This window comes from Scardinius erythrophthalmus, assembly GCF_964197995.2.
Source record: "Scardinius erythrophthalmus genome assembly, chromosome: 2".
NCBI classification, from domain to species: domain Eukaryota; kingdom Metazoa; phylum Chordata; class Actinopteri; order Cypriniformes; family Leuciscidae; genus Scardinius; species Scardinius erythrophthalmus.
In genome coordinates this window covers 1,780,388-1,799,449 of record NC_138222.1, presented here as the reverse complement: position 1 = coordinate 1,799,449, position 19,062 = coordinate 1,780,388, and the positions used below count along the sequence as shown (strand labels likewise).

The following is a 19,062-nucleotide window of genomic DNA, read 5'->3' as shown; positions in this document are numbered from 1 at the left end:
TTAAGAAAGACTACAGCATGATATTTATTGGTGGCTTTTAAATCTCAGTATAAATACATAGCCAGGTATTATTTCAGATATCTGATCGCTTGCACTTGATTAACTGCGGTTACAAACTCACATGCCTCGGAGATATTCAGATGATATTTGATCAGGTCTGTAGTGAGATTTCAAGCAAGTAATCGGACATGTTTTTAAGTACAGCAGTCCATAGATGCAGTTGCACAGCAATTACAGGAGACAGAAGAGTATATGACAGAGTTTGAACAAAGTCCAGTATTTACAAATGTCTTGGTTTGACATTGAGCTCAGCATCAGTCATTTTTCATTATGTTTAGTTCTGCTTCTACAATAACACACACAGCAACCAAAATGAAACACACACACACACACACACACACAAAACATCTATGTTTTCATACAATTCACTCAGCAATTCGGAAGGAAACACTATCTTTGGTCACAAAATGAGAAAATAAATTCAGTCAGGAAAATAAGAAAGACATTCAGCCATAAAGCGGTTAAAATGTTTACATTATTCACCATGAATGAGATGATCAAGCAATAATAAATAAGAAAAGATCAGATGGGATCTGGGAGCCGAGTGAAGAATTATTTCGCGTGCGCAGAAAGGCCGGCAGACGTAAACCCGCAGGAGTGTGTGTGAGGCCGTGTGGAGTTACTGTTGGTCCTGCTCTCCGGCGTCTGACTCCGGCTCCGGCGTACAGTAGCGCAGGAGCAGCCGGTGCAGGTGCTCCTGAAGGTCGTGGGGTCGCGGGAGGTCGTGGGGTCGCAGGAGGTCGTGGGGTCGCGGGACGTCCAGCGTGTCCTCCAGCTGCTCCAGGTGCGTTTGTTTGGTTTGGCCGTCCTTCACTACCGTTCGTTTCTGGGTGCGTGTCTTATGCATGCGGGTCCTACAAATCAACACATCAGAGTCACGACACCTGTGAACATCTTTAAACCCAGACAGCAACATACTGTTGCTGTTGATTAGTTAATCAATCCTTTAGTTACACACTCCACATATTAAAGAGGCCATATTATGCCCTTGATGTTGTTTTCAGGCTCTACTAGAACAGGTTATCATGCTTGAATGTTTATTTCCCAGACAGCAACATAGTGTCGGCCCGGTACACATGGAATCCACATTGACCCGGATGTGGGCCGGATCTGGGCCGACACTATGTTGCTGTCTGGGTTCTCTTCTCTTCCCAGTCTGTCAGTAACGCTCTGTTTAGTTCCTGTCTCTATGAAGCCCCTCCTTCTGAAAAGCACACTGTGCTCTGATTGGTCGGCTGGAGCGGTGTGTTGTGATTGGTCTAGCGCTTCGAGTGTGTTTGGGAAATGTCCCGCCCCTTACCATAACCGCCAGTTTAACACACTACTAACTAACTCAACCAGGCCCCGCCCCTTTATTCTGCGCATTAATTATTATAATGAGGAATACTGTGACGTGTTCGTTCCCGGAAGAAACTCAAGACTACAGTGGAGGCGTTTCAGGAGTTCAGAACTTTGCAAAGGTTATTCATGCTCACACTGCAACATTACACACTCAATAAATATTAATAAGTCCTCTTGTCACTTTTAAAGTGATTTTTCCTCATATTGAGTTTAGAATAATCGAAGATTCGGTGCTACCTCTACATTCTTATAATAAATAAAATAAATCTTTAATTAATGTCTTTTAATAAAAAAAAAAAAACTTAATTATTTATATTTGAAAGCCGATAACCGATATATTGGCCGATAAATCTCAATGCAAATGTTTATATAATTTTTGAGAGCCTGATTACAAAAACAAAAGTCTCACCATTAAAAGTCTCAAACACACAATCATAATGATGTTCTCATGATAATTTTATGTAGCTGATATGACACATGTTGCACTTTACTGTATTTCCCTTTTTTGAAGTGATTCCAATCATATTTCAAGCAACTCAAACCCATCATGTTGAACAGTGCGCATCTGAAGCGTCTCAGCTGGAGGACATAATACATTATTTATCAGCTTTAATATATCGGACACATTTTCTTAGTGGGCCGATAACGTTAAAAATTAACATATATCGGCCGATACCGATATGGTGGACGATATATCAATCATCGCTAATTTAATTGCATTGAAAATCACCTTTTTGATGTTTGATGCAGAGCTACCAGTAACCAGTGGAGAAAGAGTGGAGTGAGTACTGTAACATGTTAGTAAAATAACACACTGTAGAAGAACAGTTTGGTTTGTAACACACACATGCCTCTACAACGCCTTCTTGACCGGCACGGCCTCTTATATTTTAAAATGCCATTGTTTCTGGTTTAGCATCAACTTTGAGTAAATTGTGAAACTGAATCAGCAGATAAAGACATCTGTCGTCTTAAGAAATGCATTATGTTGCAACACTTGGTGGATTAGGTATTATTATTATCATCACACCATTCTCCTAATCTGTTAAACGGACATGCCAGCGTCCAGACCTTCTGACCACTGATCCGTCCTCTTTCACCGTCTCTCTCTCTACTAAATGAGGCAGGTGCACTTGCCCAAAGCTTCCTACATAGCTCAAAGCCTAGACATACGAGAGAGAAATTACTCAGAAATATAAGACATTTAATGCCACTTACAGTTCAGCAGTGAACACTAGTGGGGGAACATGATTCCTGAAGCTTCGAATCCTTAGTGAATCATTTGTTTGTAACGAGTGATTCAGAGCGAGTGTCAAAGTCACATGATTTCAACGAGGCTTCATTACATTGACAAAACGTATTCAAATGTCAATGATTCGCCTCTAGGGGGCGATGATCTCTGTGAACCCGTGACCCAGTGTCTATATATGATTTTTACCTGATCTCGGATCAGTTTTATACATTTGTTGACATTTAATGACGCATTTATATAATAATAATTTGTATATAATATTATATAAAAGAAAAGTTGTAGTTAAAAGTCTCTTACTGGTCTATAACCAAACTCTCCATTAAATTAACAAAGCAAGCCCAACAATTTAATAAAATAACTCATATTATAGAGACTCTCCATATTTAATGGTATTAGATGATTTGTTAACTGCATTTAATAGATGACACCTTCAATGAAACTGCATTGTGTTTGTAAAAGCTGTTTTTCTGCATCTTTTGACTGTTTTCGCTGCATTTACACTGTTCTGACCAGCAGGGGTCGCCAGCGCTCCCAAACAGTGAATCGTTTAGCGAATCAACTGATTCAAAGCTTCAAAACCCTTAGTTTCTCCCGTCACTAGTGACCACTCTGAACTTGAGCTAGTGGTACAAAAAGTAATATTTACTGTACTATTAACTATTGACCTAAAAGGTATTTGGACACCACCCTTAAACATATTCCAAATGTCATTGCATTAGATAACAACCGAATATCCAGACCTTTTCAAAGTCATCTTTGGCTGATGGGAGATCCGATGAGAGTGAAGGGTCCCCGATTCGTTTTTCCAGTCGTTCACCTTGCACTACCATGGTTTTGACGACCTTGCTGACCTTTCGACCTTGGACGGGCTCGTCCTCGAACTCAGAAGCCGTCGCCCCAGTGTACGAGAAGGGTTCAGAGAAGGTCACCTGAAGAGAGAGCATTGCCTTTATAGAGGAGGCCTATAAGATTTATGCATGAGCAACGTACTGTACAAGTGCATTCAAGATATACTGTACATCAGTTCAGGAATTGAAAAGCTGATTCTTGTTCTCATTAAACGCCTCAACAAGAGAACAAACCGCAAGCAGAATGGAGGTATTGAAGAGTTAGGATGTCTAAATGTATCAATTTATTGAATACATAAATTCAATATCTGTGTCTGTAAGTGAAGCGAAGTGGATAAACGAACAGTGAAATTCGGACATATTAACTTCAGAATGAAATGACTAAAGCCCCGTTCACACTAAGATAACTATATTAGCGTTCACACCAGCGGATGATATCTTTCTGTTTATTCTGCAGTTTTGTCGTCTGTCACTTTAAATGCTCGAGCTCTTAAAACAGGGTGGATTCTGATTGGCTGACAATGATTTTATCGTTCATCAGCTGGAAAAAAAATCGTTCTGAAAGTGATTCCAATGATAGTGTGTCGTTATCGCTATAGTGTATTGTGGACTCGGCTACTCTTTTATATTTAGAACGGTTTTTAGAACTTTATCGTTATCGCCCTTGGTGGGATTCATATTCGTTTGGCTTCTCTACCAAATTTTCTAAAATGCAGTGAACATACAGATAAAGGAATCGCAAAGTACCAAGAATGAAGGATCGGTAACGTACTCGTTCTTGAACAAAGTGGTAGAAACATCCCTACTAGAAAGGGTTCCCACCTCGGTCTGATCTCCGCCGCTCTTCACCACCGTCCTCTTCACGACTTTAGAGAAACCGTCAGCCTCGTCCACAGCGACGACTTCCTGTCTCGGTCCCTCTGACATCACTTCCTCTCGCTCTACTCCATCTGCTGACACATACTTACGGATGACTTTCCTTGTTATCTGTGGGGAGAGAATGACGCAAGGATAAAAATGATCATGTTATCAAGTACAAATTCTTCCAGCATATTAAGAAAATAATCATTAATATAATTTCGTATTTTTCTGGTCAAGAACTACAGCATCTGATTGGATTGTCAAGTGACCAATCACAATGTGTTTAGTTCAGTGTGAAGTTTAGTGGCGGGTAGTTTCAGCTTCGGATGTCATGCTTTTATTGTGAGTAAAAAGTGTAACTTAACAAGACTAGTTTAACTCGTTCCCCGCCAGCATAAAAAAAAAAAAAGAAAGTTGCCAGCCACCGCCAGCATTTTTGACCATTTTCACAAAGCTTTCAAGGCCCCCAGAATTGTTTTTTTGTATTTAAACAAACAAACTAAAAAAACAATATTAGCTTAATTTATTTTAGCTTCGTGCATTCTTTTTTTATCTACACTTGACTGTGGGTAAGTTTCATAAAAAAGCAACGTCTGAACAAAAAGCGGAGAAAGTCAAGTCTACAATGTGCGTAAGCAATGCTTTTATCATTGTTTTCTGCTTCTTCTTTGCCTGTGTTTTGATCCGGAGATTCAGTACTCTTTCAGAAGATGTGTAACAGCGCCCCCTACCGCATAATTTTTGGATTGAAACATGGATTGCCGGAAAATGCCGTCAAGGGCACGGAAAAAGTTTTCATGCCATGAACCTCACAAACTTTGAAATAATCAAATTCATTTCTCTTTAAAAATAAACTTGTGTCATTGTAAACTATAAGGTAATTCATATTTCTTTCAAATGAAGTGAATTATTCTAAAGGCATCCTACAATGAACAAATTAAAAGGATTCTGTGGCAGCATTTTTTTGTTATTTTACAAACTGTAGAAAATGCATGGACGTAACATGGCCTGGACTGAATCTGTGTAAAGACACAGAACAGCTGAAAGTTCAAACATTTACCTTTTTTACCACCATGTTTCCAAACTCGTCAGTGTATTGCTCTTCTGTCACTGTCTGAGGAGGGATTTCAGGCATCTCGTCACCCTAAAAAATAAAAAATATATTATTTTCTTTTTTTGTTTCTGACTATGAGATTGGAAATAATGTTAATGGAAAAGATTAACTTCAGTCCTGAGAGACAAATACCTTTATGGGAAATGAAATATAACGTTACAGTTTTCTTTCATTATACCAGCAAATGAAAATACTTCAATTCTTCAATATCCCCCCCATAACATGGAAACGGGGGTCCATTGACACAGACCCACACACCTAAAACAGGTACCTGAATTATAACACGGCGCCGCACCACCCTGGTGGTCAAAACCTCCTCCTCTGAACTATCAGACAGCAAACCTAGTTCCTCAGATATTTCCTAAGAGTAGCAGAGATGCATTGTGGGCGCACGTCTTCAGTGCTATTGTATATCTCATATACTTGCATGTCACACCATGCAAATGTACTCTGAAAGTTCCTTTTATCTTTTTTTTGTTACCTTTTTTAGTAAAAACAGTTATTCTCACCAGTGTTACCATTGCTAAATTTGTCTTCCCAGCAATGTAATAAATTTTGATGCAGAACAGATATTAGTATCATTAAATAATGGCAATGGAAAGACTAGCATTGCTGGGAATGAAAATCCACCAAAATCATGCAGTCAAAAAAAAAAAAAAAAACATTAGTTTCAAAGTGCGAAAGTATTATTGTTTTTTTTAAATGCTTGTCAATTGTGCCGTTATATTGAATAATTAAAGTTACTTCAGTTAAAGCAAAAGGATGCACCAACACAATCTCAATCACTATTTTGGCAAACTGGTGGCTAATTCATATCTCATTCATATGTTTTGTATGATCCGCTTACTGAAATGTTTAATGCTTGAAATGCTTAAGTCAGTTTATTAGCACAAGCCGGGGAGTTACAGCACTCTTCCTCAGAAACTGAGGTCATGCTAAATGGCTTACCCTCCCTAGAAAGTCATCATCGTCATCATACTCTATTCCCTTCATTGGAGGTAGCTCTTCAGCAAATGAATGATCACCTGTATAATCATAAGGGAAAGCCTTCTCCTCACCAGAGTATTCGTCCTCTGGCTCAAGAACTATGGGTAGGTCCTCACTGCCCCAGGATTGGGGCCGATCATCCTTTTTCAACTCTGTGTACTCTCTAAGTTTAGGTATACCTGTCAGGTATTCAGGGCTGCTTGATAAAGATGGAAGTTCCTCAACTTGGTAAATCGCTTGAGGAACATCTAAAAGTTGTGATGATCCAATCTCTGGCTCAGATGTATCAGAAAACGTTTGTTGGCAATCAAAAAACTCCACATCTGACTCAATGCTATCTGCGTGAACGGGTCTCGGTCTATAGTTAAGATTGAGACTGTAAAGTGGAGAGTCAACATCTAAAGCTGCAGTGGCATCTAACTGCATCTGGTCACCTGTCAGTTTTGAAGGCATCTCAGAGGCTTTGAGCTCTTGAGTCACTTCCAGAGTACAAGGTGTCATAGCAGCTACACATGGATAAGTTCCAGGTAAGGCTAAACTTGATTCAGGATCTTCACCACCAAATGATGGTAACGTCTGTTCAAGCTGGACAACCTCTTCAGCACAAGAAATCCCCTCGCTTAGAGATTCATGGGATTCTGGCGAATTCCTCTGATCGGAAGACGATGTGCTAATTATTGGAGAGATTGAGCTTAAATCAGTTAGTGACATCTGAATGCCTGTTGATGGAGTCTTCACAGATCTTGAAAGCAAAGTTTTGTAATCAGGTGATTCGAGACTCAAACTAAATGCAGAGGAATCAATTTGATTTAGTTCAACTCTTCTGTGAGAGTCTTTGAGATAAAACTGAAAAGAATTTACTTCTTGCAATACATTTGATGCTTTAGGCTCTTTAGGTGATGATTTGTGGGCCTCAAAGTCAAAGACTGGTTGAGATCTGTTCTGCTCAGGTATATTGGGGACACATGTGGCTAGATGTGACTCTTTCGATGATTCACTGGTCAATAAGGAAGCTGTCGACTTTATTTGAGGCTCTAAACTTTTTGAAATGGAACTTAAATCTTTCACTTGGGGCTCTGAATGAATGTCCATTGAGACATTTTCCTGTGCAAAATGAAAGGGAAGAAAACAATGTTTCTCCCAATATGTAATAATTACATCACACAAACGCAATAGATTTTGTTGCATGGAAAGATAGAAAAGATTAACATGCATTAACATCCGATGCAAAATACGGATGTCTTTCCCAATCCTGTTCCAAACAGGATCAAACACAAATGAACCAGCTAATTACAATCTTCCGGAGCACTTGATAATTACAGAGAGATGTGTTTGATGAGGGTTAGATCTGAACTCTAAAGGTTGGTAAATCACCAGGAACAGGATTGGCCACCACTATTCTAAGGCTAAAATCCAATCATGCCGTTTACATTCTCAGAATTGACCATTTTCTCAACACTGCTAAAACTACATGCTTGCTCTACAGTTGTCTATTTAGTCTTGATTTGTTAGTAGATCCAGAATTGTGAAATTCCGTGTTTCAGGTCAGATTCGACACTGCATTCCTCTTAGTTCATACATTGTGATAAATACACACGATTCACAGCTGCATGCTCAATCTCTTACCCCTTTTTTGGCGTCTTGAGGGGCTAGTTTTCTTGAATCATGTCCTAGATCATCTTTTTGTTGCTGTGAACTTTCCATGTGTTGACTGTCATCTCTTTTATGGATTATGAGGCCTTTGCTAGTTTGATCTTTTGCAGATGCACCTGTTGCGGTGATTTCAACCCTTTCTTCACAGTAAGAAATTGTCTTTGTTACACTTTCTGTGTCCTTCTGTGCTTTCTCTAAGGCTATATCATGAGATGGGGTTGGTTTTAGCTCCTCATCGAATGAACACTCAACAGTTTGAAGCCCCTCTGTTTCAGGTGAAGACTTGATTTGTGCTGTGCATTGTTCAAATGTCACTAGATTCAGCAAGGCAGAATCATCTTTGAGGACAGATAGATCTTTCATAGTCTCATCAATGTCAGAAAATGACAAATAATTCAAATTCTTATAAAACTCAGATTCAATCACTGATTCAGGAGATTCAGGTTGATAAATTACCTCAAAAACGAAAGGTTCTGGAGAAACCGTTTCAGTTAGTTCTGTTTCTAATGTTGCAGCTTCAGGTGATGGATTTCGCAATTCTGTTTCATGAAAGTACATCTCAGGTGATAAGGATCTAGAATCTGTATCTGAAATATCAGAGATAGATGATGAAGGTCTGTTTAAAGACATGATCCATTGTGGCAATGGATACCATGATGAGAATGATTCAGGAAACACTGAGTCCATATCAGAACTCTGATCGTTACACAGTGAAGGGGACAGTGGAGTAAAAATGGGTTTGTGCTGCTTGAGTGCCACACTAGATTGTTCATTTGGAACTGGTGATGATGTTGAGTATTCAGGTATAGGTGAATCAGGTGAAAGACTTCGAAATTCATTCAATGAGAATGTCGTCTCAGGAGATGAGGGTCGACTTTCGGCCAAAAACTCTGCAGATGGCAATGGAAGTCTGTGCTCAGGAACTGGTGAATCAGGAGAGAGCGGTCTGTACTCATTCATGGATGTATATGATTCTGGTGAGGATGCTCTCCTATCTGAATTGTCCATTAGAAATGGAAGTAAACTTGTACAGTAAAACCAAGAATCCGTGGAAAGGGCTTGATTTTTTCCAAATAAATCAAAGGATTCTGCATGCACAGGTGTTTCAGAACTGCATTCAAAAGTCTTAAAAATCTCCTTTTTACATCCAGCATACTCAAACACACCTGGTTTTGAACAGAAAGTTTCACCTCTATATTGAGGATCATACAAATGGGAGATAAGTGACAAGGGTACAGCTTTGTACACAAGTTTATACTGAGGCTCCATTCTGACAGTGTTCTGTAATGACAGATATGTCATAGAATTGGATACTTCTTGGCCAAGTGATTGATGGCTTTGATCAACATTCTGGTTGTATTCTATTTCTAAATGACACTGATCCACGGGAGATATTTTACCTGACTCAGGAGACAATGGTCTACATTCAGTCCATGTATTTCCCTCAGATGCAAAGCTTGCCGTGTCAAATTCTACATCGGACACAATTGAATCTAGGGAGGATGACCTGTATGTGGCTTTTTGGGTGACATTTACATACACTGATGGTTTGAAGTCATAAACAGGTGAGTCTGGTGATAATGGTCTTTTTTCATTCAAGGACATGATTGATTCAGGTGAGGATGTTCTCTGTTCAGTAGTTTGATGTGCAAAAACCCAAAGCTCGATGTCTGTGTCTGATGATAGTGACTCAGAAGACTCTGATCGGTTTAAATTCATTGCTGATATTTTATGTATACAAGAGAACTGTGGAACTGGTGAGTCTGGCGATAATGGTCTACACTCTTCCAATGATATAAAGGATTCTGGAGATGCTCGATCTACCATTGACATGGGTGACATTGGCCTGTAATCACTTACTGAATCAGGGGAGAGTGGTCTATGCTCAATTTCTGATATTACTGATTCAGGAGAGTCAGGTCTTTGCTCTATACTGAGGTCTGACAGATAGAATTCATTTTCGACATCCAAAGAGACTGGAGAAGTTGACTGAGAATCTGATTCTGGTATGATAAATGTGAATGTTAGTGGCGTGAAGTCAGGAACAGGTGAATCAGGGGACAGTGGTCTGCTTTCATTGACCGATGTCAGTGAGTCAGGTGAAGACAATCTAAGATCAATCATTGAGTCATTAAATACATCTGTGCTTCTATCAAATTCTGATAATATTGATCCAGTAGTGAACAGGTCTTCAAAGTAACTTTTGTATTCTGTAGTCTCTGAACACAGCGATTGAGGTGAACATGATCTAGATCCTGTTACTGGCAAAGTGCTCAGAATGAATAATGAACTGAATTGAGGTACAGGTGAATCAGGGGACAGGGGTCTAATCTCAGTTTCTGATAATATAGACTGAGGAGAGTCAGATCTTTGCTGTGGATTAAAATCAGAAGGAAAAAAATCATTTTCAACATCCAAACTGACTGATTCTGGAGAGGTTGGTCGGGAGCCTGTAAATGGCATGATACATGTGTGCTTGGCCGGTGTGAAATCAGGAATAGGTGAATCAGGGGACAGAGGTCTGTTATCATTAATTGATGTGATTGACTCAGATGAGTACCTTCTAAGGTCAATCACAAAGTTATCAAATACGTCTGTCTGCATATCTATTTCTGATAGTGTTGATTCAGGCGATAGTGATATGTAACCTGATACTATTGTTGGTTCAAACTGATTGGTATAATATTGATATATTGGAGAATCAGGAGATAAAGATCTAGAGTCAGATCTCTCATCATTTATAGATTCTGTTGATTCTGCAGAAGAATCTAGGGTAAAAACATTTAATTCCCATTCTTCCTCTGATAATGCAGATTCAGGGGATGAGGACCTATAATCTGTTACAGAAATTGATTCAAACACTACTGGAAAATACTGTGGTGTAGGTGAGTCTGGATATAGGGGTCTACATTCATTTATGGACCCATTTGACTGTGGAGAACATCCTCTAATATCGTCCAAAAGCATGGCAGATTCAGGTGACATGGGTCTCCATTCAGGCAAGGAGTCTGGGGAAAGTGGTCTATTGTCAGTATCTGATAAAATTGAATCTGGGGAATCTGGTCGATACTCTATTGTTGCTAATTCTTCAAGGTAAGATTCATATTCTGTATTCTCTGAGCACAGAGATTGAGGTGAACATGATCTAGATCCTGTTACTGGCAAAGTGCTCAGAATGAATAATGAACTGAATTGAGGTACAGGTGAATCAGGGGACAGGGGTCTAATTGCAGTTTCAGAAATTATAGACTGAGGAGAGTCAGATCTTTGCTGTGGATTAAAATCAGAAGGAAAAAAATCATTTTCAACATCCAAACTGACTGATTCTGGAGAGGTTGGTCGGGAGCCTGTAAATGGCATGATACATGTGTGCGTGGCCGGTGTGAAATCAGGAATAGGTGAATCAGGGGACAGAGGTCTGTTATCATTAATTGATGTGATTGACTCAGATGAGTACCTTCTAAGGTCAATTACAAAGTCATCAAATTCATCTGTCTGTATATCTATTTCTGATAGTATTGATTCAGGCGATAGTGATATGTAACCTGATACTATTGTTGGTTCAAACTGATTGGTATAATATTGATATATTGGAGAATCAGGAGATAAAGATCTAGAGTCAGATCTCTCTTCGATTATAGATTCTGTTGATTCTGCAGAAGAATCTTGGGTAAAAACATTTAATTCCCATTCTTCCTCTGATAATGCAGATTCAGGGGATGAGGACCTATAATCTGTTACAGAAATTGATTCAAACACTACTGGAAAATACTGTGGTGTAGGTGAGTCTGGAGACAGGGGTCTACATTCATTTATGGACCCATTTGACTGTGGAGAAGACCCTCTAATATCTTCCAGAAGCATGGCAGATTCAGGTGACATGGGTCTCCATTCAGGCAAGGAGTCTGGGGAAAGTGGTCTATTGTCAGTATCTGATAAAATTGATTCGGGGGAATCTGGTCGATACTCTATTGTTGCTAATTCTTCAAGGTAAGATTCATATTCTGTATTCTCTGAGCACAGAGATTGAGGTGAACATGATCTAGATCCTGTTACTGGCAAAGTGCTCAGAATGAATAATGAACTGAATTGAGGTACAGGTGAATCAGGGGACAGGGGTCTAATCGCAGTTTCAGAAATTATAGACTGAGGAGAGTCAGATCTTTGCTGTGCATTAAAATCAGAAGGAAAAAAATCATTTTCAACATCCAAACTGACTGATTCTGGAGAGGTTGGTCGGGAGCCTGTAAATGGCATGATACATGTGTGCGTGGCCGGTGTGAAATCAGGAATAGGTGAATCAGGGGACAGAGGTCTGTTATCATTAATTGATGTGATTGACTCAGATGAGTACCTTCTAAGGTCAATTACAAAGTCATCAAATTCATCTGTCTGTATATCTATTTCTGATAGTGTTGATTCAGGCGATAGTGATATGTAACCTGATACTATTATTGGTTCAAACTGATTGGTATAATATTGATATATTGGAGAATCAGGAGATAAAGATCTAGAGTCAGATCTCTCTTCGATTATAGATTCTGTTGATTCTGCAGAAGAATCTTGGGTAAAAACATTTAATTCCCATTCTTCCTCTGATAATGCAGATTCAGGGGATGAGGACCTATAATCTGTTACAGAAATTGATTCAAACACTACTGGAAAATACTGTGGTGTAGGTGAGTCTGGAGACAGGGGTCTACATTCATTTATGGACCCATTTGACTGTGGAGAAGACCCTCTAATATCTTCCAGAAGCATGGCAGATTCAGGTGACATGGGTCTCCATTCAGGCAAGGAGTCTGGGGAAAGTGGTCTATTGTCAGTATCTGATAAAATTGATTCGGGGGAATCTGGTCGATACTCTATTGTTGCTAATTCTTCAAGGTAAGATTCATATTCTGTATTCTCTGAGCACAGAGATTGAGGTGAACATGATCTAGATCCTGTTACTGGCAAAGTGCTCAGAATGAATAATGAACTGAATTGAGGTACAGGTGAATCAGGGGACAGGGGTCTAATCGCAGTTTCAGAAATTATAGACTGAGGAGAGTCAGATCTTTGCTGTGGATTAAAATCAGAAGGAAAAAAATCATTTTCAACATCCAAACTGACTGATTCTGGAGAGGTTGGTCGGGAGCCTGTAAATGGCATGATACATGTGTGCGTGGCCGGTGTGAAATCAGGAATAGGTGAATCAGGGGACAGAGGTCTGTTATCATTAATTGATGTGATTGACTCAGATGAGTACCTTCTAAGGTCAATTACAAAGTCATCAAATTCATCTGTCTGTATATCTATTTCTGATAGTATTGATTCAGGCGATAGTGATATGTAACTTGATACTATTGTTGGTTCAAACTGATTGGTATAATATTGATATATTGGAGAATCAGGAGATAAAGATCTAGAGTCAGATCTCTCTTCGTTTATAGATTCTGTTGATTCTGCAGAAGAATCTTGGGTAAAAACATTTAATTCCCATTCTTCCTCTGATAATGCAGATTCAGGGGATGAGGACCTATAATCTGTTACAGAAATTGATTCAAACACTACTGGAAAATACTGTGGTGTAGGTGAGTCTGGAGATAGGGGTCTACATTCATTTATGGACCCATTTGACTGTGGAGAAGACCCTCTAATATCTTCCAGAAGCATGGCAGATTCAGGTGACATGGGTCTCCATTCAGGCAAGGAGTCTGGGGAAAGTGGTCTATTGTCAGTATCTGATAAAATTGATTCGGGGGAATCTGGTCGATTATCTATAGTTAGCCATTCTTCAAGGCAAAGTTCAAATTCTGAAGTCTCTGAACACAGAGATTGAGGTGAACATGATCTAGATCCTGTTACTGGCAAAGTGCTCTGAATGAATAATGAACTGAATTGAGGTACAGGTGAATCAGGGGACAGGGGTCTAATCTCAGTTTCAGATAATATAGACTGAGGAGAGTCAGATCTTTGCTCTGGATTAAGGTCAGAATGACACAAGTAATTTTCAACATCCAAACTGAGTAATTCTGGGGAATTTGGCCGGGAACCTGTAAATGGCATAATACATGTGTGTGTGGCCGGTGTGAAATCAGGAATAGGTGAATCAGGGGACAGAGATCTGTTTTCATTATCCGATGTAATTGACTCCAGAGAGAATGTTCTACGATCAATCATGTCATCAAATAAAATGGTATGTATATCTGTGTCTGATTGCACTGATTCAGGGGATGAGGACCTGTAAATTGTTACTGTTGTAAGTTCAAAATGAGAAGTGTAATACTGAGGTATTGGAGAATCTGGTGCAAATATGGGGAAATCAGGGGAAATAGGTCTGTGTTCATCAATTGCTTCTAGAGAAGCCACTGGAGTAAAAAGATCTAGTTCATGTTCATGCTCCGACATTGTAGATTCAGGGGACAAGGAGCTAAAATCATTTACAGCAATTGATTTGAAGGCTGCTGTGAAATATTGTGGCACTGGTGAGTCTGGTGAGAGCAATCTAAACTCATTCACTGAGGCGTCTGATGCTGGTGTGGATGCCCTGAAACTATTTTCTAGAGTGAACAGGTCTTCAAAGTACAGTTCATTTTCTGTATTCTCAGAGGACAGAGAATGAGGTGAACATGATCTACGACCTGTTAATGGAAAGGTACTCTGAGAGAAAAATCCACTGAATTCAGTTACAGGTGAGTCAGGAGATAGTGGTCTGAACTCATTAACTGATGCTATTGATTCAGGAGACAATGGTCTACACTCAGTTGCTTCAGGTGTGTCATCCAGCTCAAGAGATTCTGGAGATATGGGTCTAAATTGATCATGTGACTCAGATGAAAGTGGTTTGCCTTCACATTGGAGCATTGCTGGACTTTCAAAATTCAGTTGTCTCTGAGGTAAATCCTGATTATTCACTGTACACTTGACAGATGGGTTTTGTTCAAAAGAATCATGAATTTTGGATTCTTTAGCAGATGGGTATATTTCTTGTGGATCATGTAAAACTTCAGCTTTTCCAACAGCCGAAGTTATTGACTTAGCTTTTTCTGAAACATCTCCTGAAACAAACTTGGAGCAGAATGTCTTGCCCTTGTAGTGTGGATCAAATATCTTAGCAATACGATTACTAAACATAGCTTTGGACATAACAGCATACTGTGGTTTTGTCAATTCACTCGTACTTTGTTCCTCATTGTATAGTGATCCAGTGGGCTCGATAGCTAATATTTTTTGAGAGTATGATTCCTCTATCGGCTCACCATCAAATATAACACTTTCTACTATAACCTTGGACAAAGGAACATCTTCAGGCTCTAAAATGAAAGATTCTGGGGATTCTGATCTTGGTTCGCAAAGCAAGGGCTCACACTGCGAATATTCAATGTCAGATGTTTCTAATTCAGGAGATGAGTCTCTAAGGCTCTGAAATGTGATTAAACTGAAGTTCAATGTGGTTCTATATACAGGTACAGGTGAATCCGGTGAAAGGGGTCTGTTCTCATTTATCGATGTAAATGATTCAGGAGATGATAGTCGGGTTTCAGGTTGTACTTCTGATACTGTTTTGTTTTCATTGTCTGAGAGGCCTGACTCATCTGAATCAGATCTATACACTTCAGCAGGTGTGAACCATTCCAACACTGTTTGAGTAAAGCTGGGAAGAGGAGAATCAGGAGAGAGGCATCTCTGCTCATTAAAAGATACAGTTGATTCAGGGGATGATGGTCGACTTCCAACTAGACACTCTAAAGATATCAGATCACAGTCTATGTCTGAAACTTCAGACTGAAATGATGGTGATCTATATCCTGTCATGAGTGCTGAAGAGTCATTTTGCACGTCTGTTGCAAAACAAGGTATTGGGGAATCAGGGGAAAGTACTCTATATTCATTTACAGATGCTGTTGATTCTGGAGATGATGGTCTTATTTCAGTCAAGAATAAATAAGGAGATGGGGTATGGCTTTCAAAACGCATCTCTGTGGATAGTTCCCTATCTGAAATGTCAGAACTGATGGACATAGGGGACCAAGATCTATTTGATTCAGGCGATAATGATCTGTAGAAAATTGCAGAACCAGGTGAAATTGGTCTTTCTGTGTCATCAGTCACCAGCAAATAAGATGCTCCTGGTGTATCTTCTGTAAATCCTGCAAGAGGGACCATTTTTTCACCAGGTGCAGGGAATGTTTTGTATTCTTCAACATGTATTGTAAATTCAGGAGTGTCATTTTCAAAAGCAGTTGGCAAAGGTGTAGCTGGCCTAAAATCAGGCAATGGAGAGTCAACAGAGAGAAGAGTGCAGTCATTCAGTGAAGTTACAGATTCAGGTGAAGAAACTCTTAATTCCGCCATTAATATGCAGGAGTCTGGTGAAGATGGTCTATAATCAAATGGAATTGGTGAGTCTAAAGGCAAGGAGACCACTGATTCTGGCGATGATGATCTATTTTCAGATGAAGTCATTCCAAAGTTGTCAACATACTCAAACTCTGGTGATCTTAGCTCAACTTGGGATGTTAAAGATACCGGTGTAAGAGGTCTATACGTCACAACTTCTACTGAGCTAGAGATGGTATATTTAGTGTTTGAGAATTTAGCATCGGTTTGTTTGGTTAGAGTATTTGGTATGGTTATTTCAACTCTTGCTCCTGAAGAACCAGAATCAGTTATTGGAAGTGATAATATTTGTGGCTGCTCAGTTACTGAATCAAGTGACATTTGGTTAGGTGTAGGGGTGGTAATCCTCTCTGTAATGCCACTTTCGAGTGCAGCAGATATGCTAAGTTGTTGAGGAGGACTGGAAATTGCTTGAGCTAAGCCTTGTACTCCTTCAGTAGACAATTCTGTGAAGCTGATTGATTGGCTGACATCAATATTTTTGGAAACATCTGAAGACTCTTCAGACTCTCTACAATTCACTTCTTCCACAAAAGAAATCTCGTTTTCAGGGGACTTATATGTCTCTGCAATTGCACTCTTTTGGAGTGAAACGTAACTTACACCAAAAAGGGTCCTATAGAATCTGTCAGAAACTTCCTCAACGTGGCGCTTTATATACTCCTCACTTTGACTTGGTTTCTTTGAAAGTGCAGCCTCATATTTAATTGGTGATGTAGATACAGTTTCCGACTTTTCACTTGATGGAGATGTAAAGGAATTAATTGTACTGGAGACATGTGAGGTAATATAATCCTCAGAATCTTGCTTGAGTTCCACATTCAAGTCACTGAAATCTGGTTCGACATTCTCTGATTCCAAAAGTGTGTGCCCAAAATCTGACAGGGTTGATTGTCTCTGACTCAGTTTGTGCCTTTCCATTGAATTTATGGGTGGAACATTCTGTTCATGATGCTGTTGGGTGGAGACTGGGATAAACTGACCCCCAGTTGCTCCTAACTCTTGGAGAGGATCATCCACAGTTTCATGTATATTGCTTGATGGTTCGTTGGGAATAGAACCACCTTTGTAAACTGTGTCATAAACGTGAGACTTTAGTCTCCAGGGAACAGTTTTGTACAGGGTAAAGAGAGGACTTACTTGTTTGATAGTGCCTGGGAATTGTTGCCGCAGTCCAGCCATATCAAAAAAACTATGTGTTGAGGCTCCGACCACCCTGACAAATACAGAATCAAATTTAAATTACGTAATATACTTTTAATATATTTTCAATTGTATAGGACAGGAAGAGAATGAACTTACTCTGAACCCATTTCATTGTCAATCAACAACCTCTCTTTCTGTGAATCATTGAGGGAAGACACATTGCAGGAGAGATCCTCAACCGATGCCACCAGAGGCCCAAGTTCTGACCCTCTTTGAGTGACCTCTGTTCGCCGGCCCGGCCTGGGACTGTCCATGTCCTCCTGTAGCGCTGAAAAACCTGCAAAGGCCAATACAGATTCTGTTGTACAGTTGTAAAACCATTGTAACAGTAATGCAGTGAATCATCATCTTCTGTAAAGTGAGGAATAAGAATATTTTATAATCAAATAAACACCAACCTAATATGCTTCAAGATATTGTCACCATACATACCTTCACTATGATCCAATGATATGGTTTGCTCAATTTCTGCATAGGTGTGTGATGACTGGTCTTGACTGGACTGGATGATTTTTGTTTCAATGAGATGCACAATGTCCATTCGATTTATTTTTGTAAGTGTCTTCATCAAAGTGTTCTCTGCTGTTAAGTGGAGAGGTGTTATATATACTTTTGTCAAATGCAACACACAACTAGATATGTACAATGTGAGTGATCCCCTTCTGAGTGAGTGATGTCATAATATCATAATTTGTACGGTGCATGTAACGAGCATCACTACAGCACACTACACCCAGATTTGTTTACCGAGGCCTGATCACTAAAATATCATAGCACACATTTCCTCATTTAATATATTTTTATATAAATAGTATTTATTATACATCAGTTGTGTTTTGGCACTGCTTTTCAGCGTAGATGAATATAATGGTTATCCAATGGTTACTGGTGATCATTTCAGAGCAGATTTGTCATGCATGCATCCTTCCAAAAAAGGGGAAACATGTCTTCTGAACTAGTTCTGTAAGTATCATTTCTGCCGCTGTGGTTTGGATCTTGTTTTACACTGGCTACTGTATGTCGCTTATCCTTTTTAACTGCAGACTCTCTGTAGTTCAAGGTTTTGATGATTCCACAGAGGTCAATACGGATTGCAGTTTAGAATTGTCCATGTTCATCACAAACTAGATGATTATTTCAAATTCTAGGCAACAACTCTTTTTTGGACACTGTTTTTTTTTCTAATGTACTTGCTCAATTGTGGAATTTTCTTTTACCCAAAAAACTGTTCCATGATGCCAGGTTTTTAAATGTAATTGAAGTAAATTTATTTAGTTTAGATGAATTTCTGCCTTTAAGCAAATGGTGCTGAAATAAATTACTGAAAAAAGTCATTCCAAAGGATGCTGCACCCC

At 39.4% G+C, this 19,062-nt stretch overlaps 1 protein-coding gene across 21 annotated transcripts in view; it reads right to left on the bottom strand.

The window, feature by feature from the left end:
- ank2b (ankyrin 2b, neuronal) overlaps positions 1-19,062 on the bottom strand; it is a gene marked incomplete at its 5' end in the record, with an annotated part of 169,627 nt that continues 150,565 nt past the window's right edge. For 14 of the 21 annotated variants that reach the window (XM_081358698.1, XM_081358687.1, XM_081358699.1 and 11 more), the window contains 10 exons: positions 1-914; positions 2,473-2,564; positions 3,394-3,582; positions 4,324-4,488; positions 5,423-5,506; positions 5,748-5,837; positions 6,425-7,567; positions 8,090-17,717; positions 17,804-17,984; positions 18,140-18,289. In XM_081358698.1, the coding sequence (XP_081214824.1) occupies positions 680-914; positions 2,473-2,564; positions 3,394-3,582; positions 4,324-4,488; positions 5,423-5,506; positions 5,748-5,837; positions 6,425-7,567; positions 8,090-17,717; positions 17,804-17,984; positions 18,140-18,289 (11,957 nt within the window). In that variant the 3' untranslated portion in view covers positions 1-679. Of the gene's footprint in view, positions 915-2,472; positions 2,565-3,393; positions 3,583-4,323; positions 4,489-5,422; positions 5,507-5,747; positions 5,838-6,270; positions 7,568-8,089; positions 17,718-17,803; positions 17,985-18,139; positions 18,290-19,062 lie in introns of those variants that run through there. The other 7 variants (XM_081358693.1, XM_081358695.1, XM_081358697.1 and 4 more) reach the window with 6 other exon arrangements.